The sequence below is a fragment of the Anolis sagrei genome, chromosome 4 (assembly GCF_037176765.1).
Source record: "Anolis sagrei isolate rAnoSag1 chromosome 4, rAnoSag1.mat, whole genome shotgun sequence".
In the NCBI taxonomy this organism is placed as follows: Eukaryota; Metazoa; Chordata; class Lepidosauria; order Squamata; family Dactyloidae; genus Anolis; species Anolis sagrei.
In genome coordinates this window covers 180,398,808-180,419,198 of record NC_090024.1, presented here as the reverse complement: position 1 = coordinate 180,419,198, position 20,391 = coordinate 180,398,808, and the positions used below count along the sequence as shown (strand labels likewise).

Sequence of the window (20,391 nt, the reverse complement as noted above, 5' to 3'; positions counted from 1 at the left end):
AGTTGGTGGGAATGAGAGAGGGCTTCCTCAGTGGTGGCTCCTCGGCTCTGGAATGCCCTCCCTAGAAAGATTAGATTAGCCCCAAATCTCCAAACCTTCCATTTGAGCCTAAAAACATGGCTATTTACACAGGCCTTTGACCTGGAGTAATGTACTATGGTCCGGTAATGACGTCAACCATTTGTTATTCGGCACTTGAGTTCATATTTGAAGAAACCCACAGATATGACTGTGTAAAATGTTTGAAATTTTTATCACTTGATATTGTCCATTCTTTGTATTCAATCAAACTGTATTGTTTTAATGATATGTAATTCTATTTTATGAGTATTTTGTTAGCAGTGTATAAATAAAGTTTGATTAATATAATTATTATTATTATTTATTATTCTGGTGTTTGTTCAGTGGCTTTTGAGATCAGACAAGGCTACTCTGAATAATTTGAAATGGCTGACAAATGAGAATATATTATGCGTGTAAAAACATTATCAGCACCAGAGATTACTGTTTAGCTGTAAAATCATTATGTAAATACATATGCAATTACAAGAGTGGTGATAGTTTAATAAGCAACCACCTTCTTGTGCTTTTAGTACTGGCAATTCAATGTGGGTTCTGTTTGAAGCATATATCATCAGTATTTATAAATAAAAATTCACCAGTGAGTTAAAGTAATAGACTAAGACAAGCTGATGTGGTTAAAATGAGTTTTCAGAAACCTAGGACCACTGCCAAATATAAGACTCGCCATTTAACTTACCATACAAGTTCTGGAGTTGACGCCAATGAAGGAATCCCGCAATACCTGTGTAAGTTTGCTCTCCCGAAATGGTGTATGTTGTTTATTCTGACCTAGAGCACGGATGCATTCCTGTAAGGAGGGGATGAGAAAGAAAAAAAGAATCATGGTGGCTCGGAATTGTAGCAAGGTTGTGGTCCTCAATATTAAATTTGGGTTCAGAAGGAAAGAATTGTAATTAATCCTGCACCATAAAATTAGGTTGTACTATATACTGCAGACTTCCTCTCTTAGAAAGTTCTAGTTCTCCAAATTTTCTTTACCATGTCCCTTAAAATGTGGATTAAAAAATAGAAATTAGTCACCAAGAGACCAATAAGCAAAACATGGTCAAATAGCCCTTTTCTGTTAGTATTCAAAGTGGTACAAACAGCCTACTTTTGCAAGCTTGACTTTTTTACTTTTATTTAAGAAAAATAGCAATTCTGGAAAGGTCCGCCTGCTGAGGACATCACCATTAAGTACTGGCATCACAACTGGACTAAAGTAGTAACTAACATCTGTCTAGACATAAGCTATGTTATTTAAACTTGCTAAAATTTGACTAGAGTCACAGCTCGAAGTCACGCAAACATTTATGAAATAGTGAGCCAACACTAAAGTAATTCCATTGATTTAACTCAGGGGTCCCCAAACTACGGCCTGCGGGCCGGATCCGGCCCCCCGAGGGCATTTATCCGGCCCGCAGGGAGGGTGAGAGGAGGGAGAAGGGGGAGGGAGGCGGCGGGCGAAGGGGGGGGGCCAGCTCCTTTCCCCAGCCTCCTGGATGCTGCCTCGCTTCATCCAGGAGGCTGGGGAACGGGAGGGAGGCGGCCAGCCAAGGGGCTTGGGCCCGCTTTGCTGGCCGTCTCCGTGGGCCCAGCTCCTTTCCCCAGCCTCCTGGATGCTGCCTCGCTTCATCCAGGAGGCTGGGGGAGGGAGGTGGCCAGCCAAGGGGCTTGGGCCCGCTTTGCTGGCCGTCTCTGTGGGCCCAGCTCCTTTCCCCAGCCTCCTGGATGCTGCCTCGCTTCATCCAGGAGGCTGGGGGAGGGAGGCGGCCAGCAAAGGGGCTTGGGCCTGATTTGCTGGCCATCTCCGTGGGCCCAGCTCCTTTCCCCAGCCTCCTGGATGCTGCCTCGCTTCATCCAGGAGGCTGGGGAACGGGAGGGAGGCGGCCAGCAAAGGGGCTTGGGCCCGCTTTGCTGGCCGTCTCTGTGGGCCCAGCTCCTTTCCCCAGCCTCCTGGATGCTGCCTCGCTTCATCCAGGAGGCTGGGGGAGGGAGGCGGCCAGCAAAGGGGCTTGGGCCTGATTTGCTGGCCATCTCCGTGGGCCCAGCTCCTTTCCCCAGCCTCCTGGATGCTGCCTCGCTTCATCCAGGAGGCTGGGGAACGGGAGGGAGGCGGCCAGCAAAGGGGCTTGGGCCCGCTTTGCTGGCCGTCTCCATGGGCCCAGCTCCTTTCCCCAGCCTCCTGGATGCTGCCTCGCTTCATCCAGGAGGCTGGGGAATGGGAAGGAGGTGGCCAGCAAAGGGGCTTGGGCCCGCTTTGCTGGCCGTCTCCGTGGGCCCAGCTCCTTTCCCCAGCCTCCTGGATGCTGTCTCGCTTCATCCAGGAGGCTGGGGAATGGGAGGGAGGCGGCCAGCAAAGGGGCTTGGGCCCGCTTTGCTGGCCGTCTCCGTGGGCCCAGCTCCTTTCCCCAGCCTCCTGGATGCTACCTCGCTGCATCCAGGAGGCAGGAGAACGTGGGGGGGGGGGGGGGGGTGGTGCTCATCTCCATTTCTAAGCTGAAGAGCCAGTGTTGTCCCTAGTCACCTCCAAGGTCATATGGCCGGCATGACTGCATGGAGCGCCGTTACCTTCCCGCCGGAGCGGTATCTATTGATCTACTCACATTTGCATGTTTTCAAACTGCTAGGTTTATATTTATTATAAACTGCTAAGTTTATATTTGTTTAAATTGTTCTTCATTTTAATTATTGTATTATTTAAAATGTTTTTTGCATTACAAATAAGGTATGTGCAGCCTGCATAGGAATCCATTCATATTTTTTTTCAAATTATAATCCGGCCCTCCAACAGTTTGAGGGACTGTGACTCGGCCCTCTGTTCAAAAAGTTTGAGGACCCCTGATTTAACTAGTCTACTATAGTTGGCAAAAAATAAACCTATGTAACAAAATTTGAAACATTTTCTGTTCCTGGTTTGAAAGTGCTATTGCCTTTTTATCTGTGTGATACTTACTTTGAGAATACTTTCATTTTTGTGGCTACCACAGACTATGTTGAATTGGTTGAGACTCTAGGAGATATTCATTGAAAAACTATAGCAAAATGTGCTGCAGGATGTCCCAGAAAAACAAAGTTTTTGCAGTTCAATAAACTTTTTCAATGTTTTTATGACATTAGGAAATGACATTTATAACTCAGGAACAAAAATATTGTTACATAGTATAATAGATCTATGCCAGAATGTATGCCTCAAGTTCTAATTGACTAACATTTTCAGGATCAATTCTGAGTTGTTTGTCTTTTGAATACCATCTGAACACAGCCTCTTTTGTAAAAACATAAAAGCTTTTAATCAAATCATAAAAATCAGATTAATAGGGTTTCAATAGTCATTTTAATTCAACTCCATAGACACGGATGGTCCATTTCCAAGTTCAAGAAAACCAAATTTAGCATCTTTGTAATTACAGAGATATCTGAAAATAGGATGACTAATCCTTTAACAGTACTGTTTAAAAGGACATCTAAACCAAGTTTTACGCAGAATTGTGTTATTATATTGGAAGAGCTAAGGTCCACATTAGAAGAAAAGGTCAGTACGGGCACAGAATTTAATTCAGCATCCAGACTGAGTATTGTGTGATGAACAATAAGATTTCCCCCTACTGCAAAGCAAAGGTTTTTAGCAGTTCCAGTTCATAGCATACCAACAAACTCCCATTACTTTTATCATTTATGTTTGGCCCTGTACCTTTAGTGCTAGCAGGCTCTTGTTTATTTCTGCTGCTTCCATTCGTGTCTGTAGATCAGCACTGGATGTATCAGCCCCTCTCTCGTTTCCAGCTAAGTCTACCAGAGAGAACTTGCCATGAAGTTTCCCTTTTCTGCGCAGGATAATTTGAAAGCAAGCATGGGATCGTGAGGAATTGGAATTTGCAAATGAATGCCCTGAGGTCCTGTAGGGAAAATAGAAGCATTTATAAGACCAGGAATTAACAAGGTTGACAAGTTTAGTTCATGCTAACTCTGTCAAATAAGCCTAATTTGAAGATCACAAGACAACCTCTTTTAAGAGAAATGTGGTTGACTGTAAGATTTATAATTTGCATCAACCAACTGGCAAAAATTACTGATCTGCTCTGAACCATTTTCAATATGGCAGTTTAGTTATCAATTATCCATGGGGATACCATGGTAATATTTACAATCACAACACCATTTAGTGCTATGCATGTATTAAAAATAATCATATCCTTAGAAAAGCTGAAAACATGTCCCGTTTACAAAGATTTATTGAAAAGCACTAATGTTTTATGTCAATGGCCTCACAGTTGAGAGAAATTATATTGTCCTGTGTAAACTAACCAACAAAAATTGCCCTAATTTTAGTATCTATAACCTCCTTACGCCTAAAACTGTTAAGAGACCACCATACTCTTTTAGAAATAAACTGTTTACTTCAAGTGTTGGTGATGTTATAAAAGGTAATGCTTCCCTAGCATATCAAGTAGTGTATTCAGTGGTTGCTCCTTTTCGCTGAAGGTGCAATGTATTAATTTTGTATTAGAAAATTCTTTGGCATATGTAGATGCCCATGCTCTTCTAAGTTCAATTCAAGCAGAAAGGAATTCAGCCGAGGGTGAACACTGTTGGATAATGTATGTTTTTAGTGTTCAAAAGGGATTGAACTCCAACATTGGAAAGAAACATTCACAACCTGTCAGTGAATATTCAGAAAAGGTTACTCTGTTAGCTATGTATGAATGTATATTTTTAAATAATTTACTTTAAAACATGTTTTTTGGAAGTATAATTAGGTCATACTAATATATGTGCCTGTTTCTTTTCCTTGCATATTTTTAAAAATCTGACTTTTGAAAGGGTCAACAAATTTGGGCACACTTTACTGGCCAACCAAAATTGTGTTGTCATCAAGAAAGACGTTCCCCAAGACAAGCATATGCGAAGTCTCAAAAGTAAGCTCAGGTTATCTTTTCCAATGTTATGTGTGTTACTCATTACAAGTGTTTGGAAATTAAGTGATTGCCATTACTCAGTAAAGTGCTGAAACAGGCAACTCAATACATTTACCTGTTGAACAGCTCATTACTTTTTTGTTAATTTGTAACCTGAGACAGAGAACTTTAAGATCTTACCAATTCACCCCGTGTAAATGAATACAGCTATCTACATTTCTTATAAGTTTTCGTTTTTGGAGAAGGGGGGTCTAGTTCAACCCCACCATTTAACAGTCAAGGCTGGAGAAGGCATGAAGTTTACTATTCTATGTCAGCATTCAGAGAGAAGCCTGCTGTCTTTCACCTGACTCCACTTCTGCATTGCAGAATGAAGACTTTGCCTTTTGCTCTATAATAGGGCTTATGTCATTCATTATAGTCTGACTCCCCTTTTGTTACAGAGAAGGGATAATCAAAAATACTGAACTCTGACTCTTCACCTCACAAATTCCTCAGCCGCTCTGGATCTTGCTTCTCTTCCCAAGATAACACTTCCACTTCCAACTTGCCAAGTTCCAATTAGTGCTTCATTAATAAGGTATTATGAGAAAGGCAATGTGTGAAGAAATGTGTCAAAATTTATAACATGTGCACAATGATCTTTGGCATTGTGGATTTGAACTTCTGTGACATGAATGACTGAAATCCTGCCTTCAAGCCCCCACAGTAACTGTCCCCGAACTACCCACATCTACCCATCAATCTACTTCTTACTTCAGTTGTGTTCTGTAGTGAGTTTGTGTGGTATAGATGCATATTTACATAGAACATGCACATTGAACTGAAGTAATAGCAGAAAAATATATACAACAAACAAACCTCCCTTTGCTCCAACAGTTAGGAGGGTTTTGAGAAATAACCAAATAAGAATTCCACACAAACAATAAGGCAATGAATATCAAAGCCCAGAAAGCAACAGACCTGCAGGCACTCCCAGCCTCAATCATCCGGATAACGTCTTCAGCACAAATCACTCGCACTTCTTGCAAGCCAACCACCTGGACCTGCTGTTTGCCATCCTCCAGTACCCGCAGCTTCGCTTTTTTATTCAAGAGGTCAAACAGCTGTATTTTAAAAAAAGTTTCAGGAAGAGCTAATGCCAGAACTATCACATTTAAATCAACAACATAAAACTATGCTGCTTTAACATGCCCAACACAAAAGTACCCCTTATGAAGTTTACTAACCAATAGGATTATATGACAATTAAGCATTATATATTACAAAGCTACCCTACATTAGGGAGTTTGATGATGCCTACTCAATCCCTGGAGAAAGATTAGCTTTTTATAGTGTATGTTCAGACTGTTTCGTTGGCTCTACCAAGGGACACATTGGGAACAAGGTGTTTCATTAAACTTAATAGGGTTATTTTACTGTCAATCTTCAACATGAGCTTTCCAATTTAAAACACATCCTAGGCTTAGCCCTAATTCAGAGATAGCTAGCTTATGAAGGAAAAAATATAGTAGGCTAAAGAGTGAACCTGAAGATGACCAGTATCAAAATAATACAAAGGACACAGAAGAGGGTGAGGAAGCAACAGTCCATAATAATTTCCACTACTAAATTTTATACCAGAAAGATTCTCTTCAGCACTCTTAATGGCCTCACCTTTCCATTGTATATTTCAAAGAAAGTCACATATACTTCTAGACCTTGGGCTTTGTACCGTGTCTGCTGCAGGAGAAGAAAGACATCTTGTGCTATCAGAGGGGGGAAAAAATACAAGATGGAAACTCTTATCAATAGTGTGATAGATGCTTTTACCAACTCTCAATTATAATGTGCTTAAGAAAGTGTTCTTGAAGCATTTGCAATGAATATTAACAAATTAATACACCATTTAAGGAGCAGTTGAAGTAGAACACTGCTTTAACCTTGACAAAGGCCCCTGCACATACCAAACACTTTGACTTTTAAAACTAAACTTTAAAAATGCTCTAGTGTAAAGAGTACATACATGCAAAAGCATATATTCCTTTGGAGGCCTTCTGTGTTTTCCCGGAAAAATCTCCACCCATAGTCTAGAAAGGAAATATACATTCAAAACAAAATATCAGTCACCGCAAGAAAATTGTCTTATCTGTAATTTTGATTTTTTTCTAAGCACTAGAAAGCTTCCCCTCCCCCCCAAAATAAACCCATGGAATTCAATCCCAGTAAGATAATCAAGACCAGCCAAACCTCAGTATTCAACATCTAACCTCTGAATCTGTAGACAAATGTAGTGACCGATTTGCAAGTTGAGGCACTTGGGCATAGGATAAAAAGGACCTTAATACACACACAGGTCTAGATGAACATACTATCTTTGTTTGTACTGAATAGGGATGGCAGAAAGTTAGCAAGTAGAAATTCTAAACTAAAAATATTCTTAGATGAGTCTCAGTCCACAGAACTATACCCACAGAGAAATGGAAAGAGATATCCACTTTGCATATGCATTTTCTAATTTCACTAATTTCAGACTTCTTTTTCTAACCCAGAATTTGCCAAATGCACACTTCCCAGTTCCTATATGTCTGCAACAAAAGGGAAGGTGTGCACACAAACCCAATGCTCTCTCCCAGGCACCAAGTCAGGCATGAACTGGCTTTGAAGTTTGAAATTCAGTAACGCCAGCTCTGTCCTCTTGCAGAGAAACAGAACAGAAGCACTACATAAAATACCAGATAACATCCAAGTTTAACTATTCATCTGATCAAAATATACAAGCACTGTAAACAGTAATTAATCTTCAACTCAGATATTTGGAAATTGTTTAAAATGCTTTCATTAAATCCATATTATAACACAGTTTGGGACAAGGGTAGGGAACCTTTGACCCTTCAGGTTTTGACTATAATTCCCATGCAGCATGGCCAATAGCAAGGTATTAAGCAGCCATAGTCCAAAATATCTGGAAAGTCAAAAGTTCATCAAGCTTGGTTTCAGACTGTCACATACTCACATGGGTTTTTCCACTGCCAGTCTGGCCATAGGCAAAACACGTAGCCTTCCCCCCTTCAAAAATTGTCTGCACAAGAGGTCTAGCAGTGAACCTGAAGAAATATAATTACAATACAAGGGAATGAAAAAGGGGGGGAAAAGTATAGAAATTATGGTTATGTAGACTTTCAAAAAAATGTGCTATTCATTTAGAGCAGTGGTTCTCAACCTGTGAGTCCTCAGGTGTTTTGACCTACAACTCCCAGAAATCCCACCCAGATTACCAGCTGTTAGGATTTCTGGGAGTTGAAGGCCAAAGCATTTGGGGACCCACAGGTTGAGAACCATGGATTTAGAGGTTATTGTAGTGTGTGATTGGACACAAGATGTGTAGTTGGAGAAAAAATTGTGCAATCTGCAAACTAGTAAGGTGCAGTTCAAAATGGAAGGCAAAATTGAGAAATTAAGTGTTCATTAAGGCCTTAAATGACTGTGTTCATCAGACAATCTTGCTGAAAACAAAAGCCCACAACAAATTTAATGAGGTGGCAGCAGTTTTCTAGCACTGATTTAAGGGTCCTTAAGTAGGGATGCATGAGCCACTGACTTGCACTTTTAATAAACTAAGGCAGATTCAGAAACGAGTTGCTGCTCTTAGCAGGTAATGGCTACTGTGGAGAAATTGCAACTAATACAAAGTATAAGCAAGGAACGAATAATGCATTTGTCTGCCTTTTTTCTCCTCTTAAGTGGAGTTTATAGGGTTGGAATATCTTTTTCTTCAAAAAGCCATGTCTGGACCAGCTTAAGAAGAAAATTAGGAATTTAAATAAATATGAACCTTACTAGTGGGGCTCAGACTAATATCTGAGTCGGTATATATTTGTCAAATGTATCTCACAAACAATATCTGAAAAACTCCAAAACTTCTTTAAAACTTGTAACTATCCTAAAATCTATCCTTTAGTTCAATTTCAAACCATGGTAAAGTAAGATCAACTTTTGTTTGATTTTCCTTTCGTTTTCCAGAAGTATGAACCAAACTGCCAAATACCAAATTTCTAGTATTGCTTTACATAGTATTGGTTGAGAAAAACTTTAACCACAGAAAAGTTTCATGTTTTTGTGATGTAGGCAAGAATCCAATCTATCTGACTTGTACCGGCTTGTAAGATGTATTCATATGGATCCATACAAAAAGGCAAGTATGTTTACAATGTGGCATCAGCACTCTGAAGCCCATGAAGATATTAAATTATTTTTGGAAGCAAGGCATGAAAGAAACATCAGTATTAATTTGCAAATTGACCTTACTCTGTGCTGCTCACTGTCAGTAGAAGGAAAAGAATACATTACCAATACACCATTTCATTTGAAGCTTTTTCATCAAATGAGAAGTCAAATCGAAACGGCTGGTTTTCCAGATATTTCGTCAGATCGACCTTCACCTTTGGTTCATGTACTAGGATGCTGTTCTTGCTGACAACAGTAATAACATCACATTCCTTTTTTGCAAGTTCTGTTTAGGAGGGGAAAATAGTATGAGTTGGAATTCTATAAACATTCTAAAATAATAGTAATGTAAACAGAGAAGACAAATGCCCCAACTACATCGCCACATAATGCAGTTAAACTACATTATGAAACTGCATTATATGGCAGGGTAGAAGGGGCCAAAGCCATTTATACCTACTAATACATGACATAAATTTCAGAAATTAAGAAATTCTGGTAGTGATGAAAACTGTGAGAGAAGACTATAGGGCAAAAAATAAAATGCAATGCACCAGAATAGTGAGGGAGATATTACATAAAAATAGAGGAAACTCACAAGATGTACCTGTTGGACTGGCAAATTTCCTCAAGAGGCCGAGTAATATCCCAAATCTTCTTAATTTAAACTATTATTTGATATTATTATTTTAAAGCAAATTTCTACAGCAGTTTAGTTTCAAAGGCTATTATCACACATAATGTTTGCAATAACAGAAGCTATAGAACCCAACATGAGCAACAGTTGAGCTAAGGTTAAAACTGTTCAATCTTACATGATATTTTACCTTGCTTATTTAAGGGCCGTTTCCTCACACACACACAAATTCTATGTTCTTCTATCTGAAAAAATTGAAAACACGAACCACAATTAGATCAGAAAGCTGATATTCTTATTCCATGGTTCAGATGTCATCTCTCTGAACAAACACAAAAGCATAAAATAAAGGTGCAAAGAGAGCTGGCAGGACACACTGCAAGACCCAAGAATATTATGGGATCATATGGCAACCAGAAGCAAGGAGGATGAAGAGATAAGACTATTTCAGTGGGCCCTTGGTATCCAATAGATACCAAAATCTATGGATGTCATACCCAAAGACATAAGAAATTGTATTCTTTATGTAAAATGGCAACATCACAGTTTGTGTTTTCAATTTTTTAAATATATATATATTGTAAAGCTATGTAAGCCAAAATTCATGAATATGGAAGGCTGTTGTATTAAATCAAAATTTTCCATAAGTCATGTAGTTTATGAAATTGTTACTCCTATTAACAAATGGCATTAAGCTGACATGTGAAGTGCTGGCATTCAGATGCCATATTCATGCATTTTGACTATGAGCCCTGATAAATGTTTTTCCCCCCAAAATCTAATATGGCAATGGAGATGATTTAAATCAAATCTCGTATCTGTCATGTATTTTAGATTATCTGGACAAAGCAAGAAAATAGATTTCCCAGAGAAAGTCCCAGTGGAAATCGTACAGTTTATGAAACATAAATTGGTAAGATGACGCAGCAGCCATCTTGGATTCATTATTTCCATCCACAAATCATGCATCTGATCTTCAAAAATGTACTGAATTAATATCCCACTGATTTGATTCAGCAGTAATATTTCCTATTTGCTCAGTGTTATACACACATTGTTTGTCAGAGTTGACTTTTAAGACCTTTAATAATAAATAGAGAACCACAATTAATTTATTTCAGTTATATAGCTCTTGATGTTCTCAGAGGCTTGGTGTTGGCAGAACACAACATTTGAGGCAACATAAAATTCAGCTAGTTAGCTACAAGTTTTTACTCACTGGGTCATTCATTGATATTAGCTGACAATTAAGAGTCGCTCTGTATTCCTTGACCATTCGTGCAAAGTCCCAGTTTGGACAACTACTGTCATACTCCTGTAAGGCAAATTAGGAATTAATTGAAAGATTTGTTACAGTGATAATTTTAGGAATCTGGGAGCTTTTCCCTCTTCCAAGGGTATCAAGTATCAGTTGCAAACAATGTGGAAGCAGTGCTGGAAGGGGTGTTTTCTTGGGTAAAATCCCAAACATAAGATTTTCATTAAGCTTTTATGCTATAATTAAAGTGCAATTCAACAATTATATTCAAAATACATCTTATGTAATATTATTTAGTACTAATACTAAAAAGCTCCTTATTTAGTACTAATACTAAAAAGCTCCTTAAAACAATACTTTCTATTGTATTGTTCCACCCATAGCCTTGATCATGCTACACACTACAACATATGTAACTGCATTCTTGGTCAAGTAAAAGGATCCAGGCAGCTCTGACAAAAAAACCTTTCATAAAGATTCGTTTCACACAGACAGAAGAGCTGCATACATCCTGAGTCTCTTGGTTTATTCAGATTGGAGAAAGGATACCCACATTTTATATGTCATCCAGAACACTGACAACATTCAGCTAGTACGTGACTATTTCACTTCAAGAATTATATGCCATCATATCCTTTCTGTTGGAACTCAACCACATCTTGCACAAGGCAGGTGAGTTAGCTGGCAAGGAAAGCCCTTCCCCCATTGGCCTCTTTGCCCACCTGACTATTCTCTCCTATTCCCTGCTTGTTAGACTGATACTTCGCAGGGACAGTCTCCTTTTCTGAGCATGTGGCAAGCCCCCGAGTCTTCCATATGTTGTTCTCTTACGAGCAAGTAAGCTAGGCCTTACTTTCCTATCTAGAAACGTAGTTATTTAAATTAAGTATTTTATAAGTTTTATAACTTCAGCAATATAATAAGCTTGTATTGCTGAAGCTCATGCGCTCTACTGCTATGCTCAAGAAGCTTATGCATCTGCTTAACTGCTGCTGCTTTACATTTTTAAATGCTTTTTCCTTTTTGAAATTACCCAACATTTACCTGTGCCCGCTTGTTTCTTAGTTCAGAGAACTGAGCTCTTTTCTCTTCTCTCTTATTTTTCATTTTTTCCATCTCCTTCACAATAGATTTTCTTCGCGCTACAGGAAGAACGCTGCCATTAGTGAAACCAAAATAAATCAATCTATACTGAGTGGGCAACTTTCCCAGATCTAGGGCCATGTAAGCCCCATGCTGGACTTAAAAGGGCCATATTTGTGCCCCCACTCCCAGTTTGAAGGAAAAAAACAGCCTACCAGGGGCTTGGGGTGCACTAAAGCTGGTGAAAATCCTTTTTCTGGACCCCACAAGAGCACAAGGAAGCTTTTTCAGTAGGGACATGGGAGGATGCCCCTAGAGCTATACATTAACTATGGGGGTATGCTCTGCCTATCCCTGATGTACATTAAGAGATGTCTCCTAGAAAGGTAATCCCATACAGCATAAAATAACAATATCGCCCTTAAGGAAAATAGCTACAGATTCTGGAAATCATCTGCTTTGACCTTAATCAGCCTCACATATTGGAGAATGACCACTGGCTGTGGTAGTGAACAGAAAGGGCATCCTTCACATCAAGGTATGATTATAATGATACTTTATATAATCTTCTAAAGAGAAAGTTATGCTAATCTGCTTTAAAAAAAATAACAAGATACTTTTTGTAGTACCTTGCAAACGAATAGATTTACTCGGCGCGTCTGAAGAAGCAGATTATAATTCAAGAACACTCATATGAAAATAAACTTGATAGCCTTAAATGTACTACAGAACTCCCCCTAATCGCTGTCTTTCTTTCTCTACTTTATATATTTCAGGGCTAAATCAGATGTGGCTGCTGAATTGAGGTGCAGCGCAGATCTAGGCTCCTTCTACACTATCCTTATATCCCAAAATATGATCCCAGGTTATCTGCTTTATACTGCATTACATGAGTTTCCACTGCCATATATGATGGGATAAACAGATAATGTGGGATCAGATCCTGGGATATAAGGACAGTGTAGAAGTGGCCCTAGTCCACATCCTCAGTGACATCTAAACAAGAGCGTACTAGAAAACCCTGCATAAAATCTGGACCAAAGAGGTTTGTGAAGGAAACCTATAAAGCATTATTCTACCTTGAGTTGCAGCAGAGACAATTCTGAGAGACTGTGGAGGTTCCTCTATTCCATTGCCATTTGGTTGTATACTACCTCTATCAGAACAGTAACTACTCCTAGATCGAGCTCGTACAACTGTTGGGGCAGGAAACCAGATGTTAAAAATATTTCCCAAGACAATACAAGAAACAGTGAGGTGACTAGTTCCACTTAGCTCAGAGGGAAACAAAACATACCCCAATTAGATTTCACTCAAGAATTGCAGGTTTCTAATTGGAGGGGAAAGTCCAAGCAAGGGACATAAACATTTAAGAACAGAATATCTACCAGGCTAATTGCCTAAGCCATCTTTCTTTCTTTTTTTTAATGCCAAATAGTGTGCACTTATGCAGTAGTATTTCCAGCAGGCTGATACTGTGAATTACAAAACACTAAGGAAAATGTATATGTTGTAAAACAAACAAGACAGCACTAATCCAAATATGTGAAGAAATAAATGCATGAGTTTCTATTCTGGTGAGTTTCCCCAGGAACATTATGCTGAATGTTCTCACAAAATACCACCCTAACAGAAAAGCTAAATTCAATGTGCTCTCTTCTGCAGTACTGGAGGAAAGATATAACAACACATCATATTGTAATTGCCTATGTTCCTATGAGGCTGAGGCGGCAGAAACCGTGGGACAAATTTTATTATACTGTTTCTACCACCAAGACCTTTGACAACATTTTATTAATCCAAGCTTACAAAATATACCAGGGTTTTATACTGATTATCTTTTGGCTGACAAGTTTTCTGAAATTACAGTCAAAGTTGCTAGTTTTTGTGCAGCAGCAATAGCTTGTCGGCAGGATACTGTCCCAGTCTTAAAAGTTCTAATTTTTTTATCTCAGCTTTTATCACTGCTATTTACATATACAGATAATTAACACTGTTTTCAATTCTCATTATTTAATATTGTTTCTTAACTCTGCTTTTAACATTTTTATTTTAATACCTAAACTTACATTTTATTTCCCTGTTTGTTTTAAGGCTGGTCATTGATTGAAATAAATATTGATTTATTCACACTTTGGAAATGCTGAAGCACCTCCAATATTCAGCAAAGGCAATGCTGATTGCAACTCCACAATGTAATTTAAAAACTTTAGGCATAAAGTATCATTAAAAGCAGAAAAAAATGATCCTCACACCACAATAATTTCAGCTATCACATAAGCACTCTGGATATATTATTAACTGCAATTGTTGTATGAAAATATTGGACTGGATTGTGAAATGGTTGAGCCATGTAGTAAATTTGAATATTCAATTTTGCAGCTGAAATATAAGAGGACCAAATTTTGTTAATTTTGTTTCAGGAGTCCTTTAAATTGTGCACATCTACAAGGCCTTTTAAAAGCAGAACGTGTGAGATCCTGCCCATTTAGACACAGCTACAAGGCAGGCTACATTGACCTATACTTATTACAACTCACCAGGAAGAGAAGAATGGATTTGTGGTGGCACAGGAGCAGCTGATTCTACCTCCATGTTGCTTTCAAGAGCACTGCTTTGCGTTTCGGCTATTACAGACATTTTGTTAGCCTGGTACCGTAGTGCTAAAAGAGCAAGGTAAAATGGTATCACAGTAGTCAACTTAGCAGGATCAGTGTTCAACTTGAAAAATATTTGCATATTTTGAGAGTTGCATAATTAAAATTAAATTAAAGAAATTAAATCAAAACAATTTCAGCAAGTGCTTGGTGAAAATACAGATCTACAGAAAAGTTTCGTGAAATCTAACAGTGTGAACGAATCAGCACAACAACCAGTATTTCATTTTTAAGCAACACTCAACTACTCACACTCATTATTTAATTAAATAATTAGTTAACTACGTTGTTAGTTAACTAATGAGTTATCTCTAAAGAAAAAACAGAATTTCTGACAAAACTACCTTGAAAAAAACCCATCAAATCTACAAATCTTTTTGACAACCTATCCGATGTACTTGCAAACTTTCAAATTCAAAACATACCCTCTCGGTTTTATGCACTCCATCCATGTCTTGGTCACTTTATAAACAAAAACATTTATCTTGTCTCTTGAGAGAAAATTACCATCATCAGATTAAGATTCATTACCCTTGTTATTTATTTTAACTTCACACTATTCTAGTATTTGTGATCACTGTTATTAGCCACTTTTAGTTGTGTCCTAACATAAGGGTGGGCTATATTTTTTCTATAAGATACTACCAAGTACCATAATACGGAAAGATTTTACACTTGAAATCTACAAATTTAGTTTCACTAGTTAATGGTAGAAACAGATATTTACCTTCTCTTGGAGCAGGAATTCTTGAGATTGTTGTCCTGGAATTTCGACTCTGAAGGGGAAAAGTGTTCTATTTGTGAACATCCACAGTATTTTCTAGAAATGTTTAAAAGTTATTGGGTTGTAATTTTTTTTTTAAAAAAAACTTATCTACTGAAAAATATGGGCATCTCTACCAAGACCATAAGCTCCAGATCATGCCAGAAATCTCTCCTGGATGTCCAGACAACAATTCATGGACATCCAGTCCCTAACACTGGGTAAACCCAGCTGTACACCTCATTACCAGAAGTTGGAGGATGCTCCAAAGCTTCAGCCCTGCACTTTGGGGTGGTTACGTATAAACAGCTGGGTCAGTTATAATTCAGAACAAATACCACTGTTCACACGTGTCAGTGTTGCTATTGTTTTTTCCCTGTGCTTTGTAGCATGGGGAATAGGGGAACAGCTCTTACCTTTTGTGCTCTTTGTTGCCACAACGGCACCCACACAGGTCTAGAAAGCTCCTGGCCATCACTGGACACCTTTGTTGGTGTCTCTGGAGCTCCATGGTCACAGCTTCAGCGACAAAAGGCACAAAAAGGTAAACATCCACCGGGCTGGCCTGACTGGACATTCAGAACACCACTACCACAATTCAGGAGCAGAGAGACAAAAAGACTTTGGCAGAATCTGGGGATGGTCCAAAGCAGCAATGCTTCAGATCGGCCCCAGATTTAAGTGCCCATGTAGATGGGCCTTAAGAAAGAAGACTAAGCACATCCTCTGAACAGTTTAACAAAGGTTTAAGGATACTACTTTGAGATAATTTTTGATTTTATTATCCCTCTAACTTTCCCATGCTGATTTTAAAGAAGAGACATTCTCATCTCTGTGATTCAAACAGAAATAAGGCAGGCCAAAGAAGAAATAGAGAAATCTATAACTTTCTCTGAGAACCCATGCACTAGCCTTCATTGAATTTCTGGCTGCACACAAATTGTTAAATACAAAGCTGCATATAACTTGCAACACAAAAAACTCATAAATTTAAAAATTGGTATTAATTTGCACTTAATGTCTTGAAATAAGATTCACAATATATTATATTCAAGGGTTCAAAGAAATATAATAAAAGCCATAATATTCCATTGGCTCAACTCTAAAAAAAATACGTTATACAGGGTGAGGCAGAATAACTTCCTTTTTTAAAATGCTCATCATTCAGTTGGTTGAAGATGTTGCGGAGCGCTAGAGGTCTTGTTCGAGAGCCGGGAATATAAACTTTTGTCCTGACACAGTTCAGTCGCCATCATGCGTTGGAGCGGCGAGGAGCGTGCTTTTGCCGTTGAGGCCTACTTTTTGAGCGGATTTGGAGTGGCCAGCCCGCTCTCCAGATTTGGCCCCTTGCGATTTTTTTCAATGGGGTTTTTTGAAATCCCGTGTTTATGTGAACCGTCCAAGGACCCTACAAGATTTGAAGACCAACATCCAGGAAGAAATTGTCAACATAACGCCTGCTATGCTGGCAAGAGTCATGACAAACGCCAGATCTTCAAAACTATATAAAACAAAACTTTAGGTATAAATCTACATTATAAAAATAAAAAATAAAAAATTCTGATTCATACAATGAGTTTTATTAAGTTTTGAAAAAGGGAAGTTATGCTGCCTCACCCTATACAAGCCTTCAAACATTCACTGGCTTCTTCATCAAACAAACATGTTAAAAACCATACAGGACACAAAAGGTAATCATAAGCCAACATTCTGCCTGAAATATTGTCAGTTGAGATGGTATTGAGGATTTCAATGCAAGCATTTCCTTTTTGCCTTGCGAGGATTAGGGGACAAAGAGCAACAAAAGCAGATAATAAAATTTTAATTCCATTAGCAACAGAAAAGTAACTTCTCTTGAGACCCAGACAATCAGATTTTAAAAAATAAACAAGCAGAAGAAAGTAATACCATTCAACTAGGCAAAAAGAAACCTTATGCAGTATGTCCTACTGAAAAGCCTCAATAAAAGAAATCAGTGAGTCCTTTCTCAGGAGAGAATTTGCCAAATAGAGCTGCAAGCAAGAATACCCTTGTCCTGCATGTCAATCAAACAAAGCAATGAGATGTGGCATAAAGCCTCTGCTGATAACTCCAGTGGAAAAGGAGACCTATGTGCAAGGGTCTTCAAAATTATCCTAACCTGAAACTACACAGGGCTTTTTGAAAAGAACCAGGTAAATTAAGTAATCTTGCCAGCAACCTAATGTATCTGAGTCTGACTTCCAAGAAAATGGGATGAAGATTCTGAAGGAATGGAAAAGAGAGTTCCAAGACAGTTGAAGCACAGAATTCTAAAATAAAGGAATGCTAAGTTGATTGGAGATTAAAGTTTTCTATGTTGATAAATTATTCACAAATCCACCACCTCATGTTATTATTTTTGCTACAGCATACTAAAATGACTTACTCAGAATCACCTACCTGTGTGGTTACATTTTCCTGGACAGGAAGGCTCCCTTTCCCATCAGCAGGAACTGGAGTCTTCAACAGCTCAGGATTTATTGCTGCCACATCATCAAAGTCGATCTACAAAGGGAATAAAACAAGTAGAAAAATTATCTCATGTTAAAACATCATAATCGGATATCGTCAGTCCATCAAAGGAAATTATTTGTTCACAATGTCAAGTCTGAAGGATGAACAATACAGTAATGATCTGATATTTAAGATGTTTACCAAAACAACCAGCCCACCAATGTCACCTAAACCCCATACAGTTCCATGGGAGACAGTGTGCTCCAAAAGACACTGGCAAAGTCAGTTCACCACAAATGCTTTAATCTCTGGGAGCTAATTTTAGTACATCCTAATCATTCTCTTATTTCTATGGTGAGAAAATTCCATGTGCTTGTTAAGTAATTAGTACTTACTGAAATAAATTCTAACAAAGACTAGAACTCCAAAAAGTATTTATTGCTCAATCTACAATTAATCACTTAGCATATACTGTTGGCCTCACCCTCTTAGCTTTGTGCAGAAATAGTGAACAAGTCATGTCCCCTCAGTTCAACTGTTTGACCCTAGAATGACATCATAATCCTATTGCTAATGCTTCAGTATTCCAACAACCACTTCACTGAGCTAGCAGATAGCAGACATTTAAATAAAACCCAAGGCTCCAGACTAGCTAGACCTCTCTTACACGTATCACACCATAATAGAATAAATCTCTCCTTACTATTAAAACAGTAGATGATATCCAGTTTTAATTTCAAACTTGTGTCTGTTTAATCTTTGTTCTGTATGTTTTAATATTTTGTAAAAAATGTTTTATTATGTGAATTCTGTAAAATGCGCTTAGATAATTGCGTGTTTTTAGCAATGTTGCAAGCTGCCTCAAGCCACAAGGAGAGGCAAGTAAGAAGTACTATTATTATCTTCATTAGTAATGCTTCATTGGTAATGCTGCACAAGACACAATGCACATGAACATCATTGTATAAATATTGTTTAACACATAAAAGCATTGTAACCTTGTCATACTTGTATTCAGATGTTAAGTCCTGCAAAGAAAATAAGAGTTTCCTTCCAAGTGAGTAAGTCAGGATTGCAACGTAAATTATCTGACCTTCAAAGAAAGCTCAACTGCTTTGGGATCTGTTTCCACATTATACACCATTTAACAATGCAGGAAAAACATGGACCATCTAGATCTTGTTACGCTTGTAAATAATGGCAGCCCTTTTTGTGGAAAACTGCACATTCAGAATATGTAAAGCACACTTGTTATGCTTTAAGTTGTAGCCACTGGTAGCGCAGTGGGTTAAACCACTGAGTTGCTGAACTTGCTAACCGAAAGGTTGCAGGTTCAAATTTGGGGATCAGGGGGAGCTCCCGCTGTTAGCCCCAGCTTCCACCAACCTAGCAGTTTGAAAACATGCAAATGTGAGTAGACCAATAGGTAACGCTCCGGCGGGAAGGTAACAGTGCTCCATGCAGTCATGCTGGCCACATGACCTTGGAGGGTCTACAGACACCAGCTTTTCGGCTTAGAAATGGAGATGAGCACCAACCCCCAGATTCAGACACGACTGGACTTAATGTCAAGGGAAAATCTTTATCTTACAATGAAAGTTCCCAAGGTTTACAGTACTACAATGCATGTCCTATTTATAAACATCCTGAATTAATTCTACATCATGTCGCTTAGGTGGAACTCCTACGAAGAAGAATTCTGGATGAAAAAAAGACTCTTAGTGTGAAGAGAGGATGGAATTCCTATAGACTTTTTTTAAAGATATGCAATACAGTTTGAAGTTTGACACCTCTTACAAATTCTCCACAAAGCATTCTGTGAGTTATGTGTGGAGGCTGGCTTTACTTTACACTTTAAATAAATCCATTTAAGTAGCCTATGCTCTAGAACTGCAGTTATATACATGAGTTACAGACATATTTAATTCAATGAGACTTACTACAAGAGAAAAACCTTCTCCAGGTAGACACCCTATTTCTCACCTCCTTCCCTTTGATTGTGTTATTCTCTGTCCATTCCACTGATACAATCTGTTTTTCTAAATTCACAGTCTTGATCATGGCAACATGGATTAAACCTGAATTAAAAAAAGACATTTAAGTATGGTTTTTCATAATAGTGATAATTTCAGCAAGCCAGACTTATGAGAAATCTACAGGGAACCTTCTCGCCCCCACCACCACCTGGCCGCCCACTGCCTTGTTGCTCAACCGCTGGCCTAGCTAGTCTATTTACAACTGACTGTGGCTCTTGGCCTTGGGCACAACCCACTCGTGATATTACAACTAAAAAAGCTAGTGTGTTCTAAAACCTTTAGTTTAAAACCAAC

The 20,391-nt window shown here is 38.6% G+C and overlaps 1 protein-coding gene across 4 annotated transcripts in view; it reads right to left on the bottom strand.

Annotated features, from left to right (window-relative positions):
• Positions 1–20,391, bottom strand: part of KIF2C (kinesin family member 2C) — a 31,197-nt gene that overhangs the window by 9,058 nt on the left and 1,748 nt on the right. Inside the window, exons 2-16 of one of the 4 annotated variants that reach the window (XM_060773372.2) lie at positions 20,045–20,139; positions 18,008–18,112; positions 15,551–15,599; positions 14,707–14,829; positions 13,246–13,362; positions 12,128–12,225; positions 11,045–11,140; positions 10,016–10,070; positions 9,312–9,474; positions 7,978–8,068; positions 6,988–7,051; positions 6,639–6,730; positions 5,946–6,088; positions 3,758–3,962; positions 761–871 (exon numbers count right to left, since the gene is read on the bottom strand). In XM_060773372.2, the coding sequence (XP_060629355.1) occupies positions 761–871; positions 3,758–3,962; positions 5,946–6,088; positions 6,639–6,730; positions 6,988–7,051; positions 7,978–8,068; positions 9,312–9,474; positions 10,016–10,070; positions 11,045–11,140; positions 12,128–12,225; positions 13,246–13,362; positions 14,707–14,829; positions 15,551–15,599; positions 18,008–18,112; positions 20,045–20,139 (1,607 nt within the window). Of the gene's footprint in view, positions 1–760; positions 872–3,757; positions 3,963–5,945; positions 6,089–6,638; positions 6,731–6,987; positions 7,052–7,977; positions 8,069–9,311; positions 9,475–10,015; positions 10,071–11,044; positions 11,141–12,127; positions 12,226–13,245; positions 13,363–14,706; positions 14,830–15,550; positions 15,600–18,007; positions 18,113–18,262; positions 18,338–18,545; positions 18,570–20,044; positions 20,140–20,391 lie in introns of those variants that run through there. The other 3 variants (XM_060773373.2, XM_060773374.2, XM_067467917.1) reach the window with 3 other exon arrangements.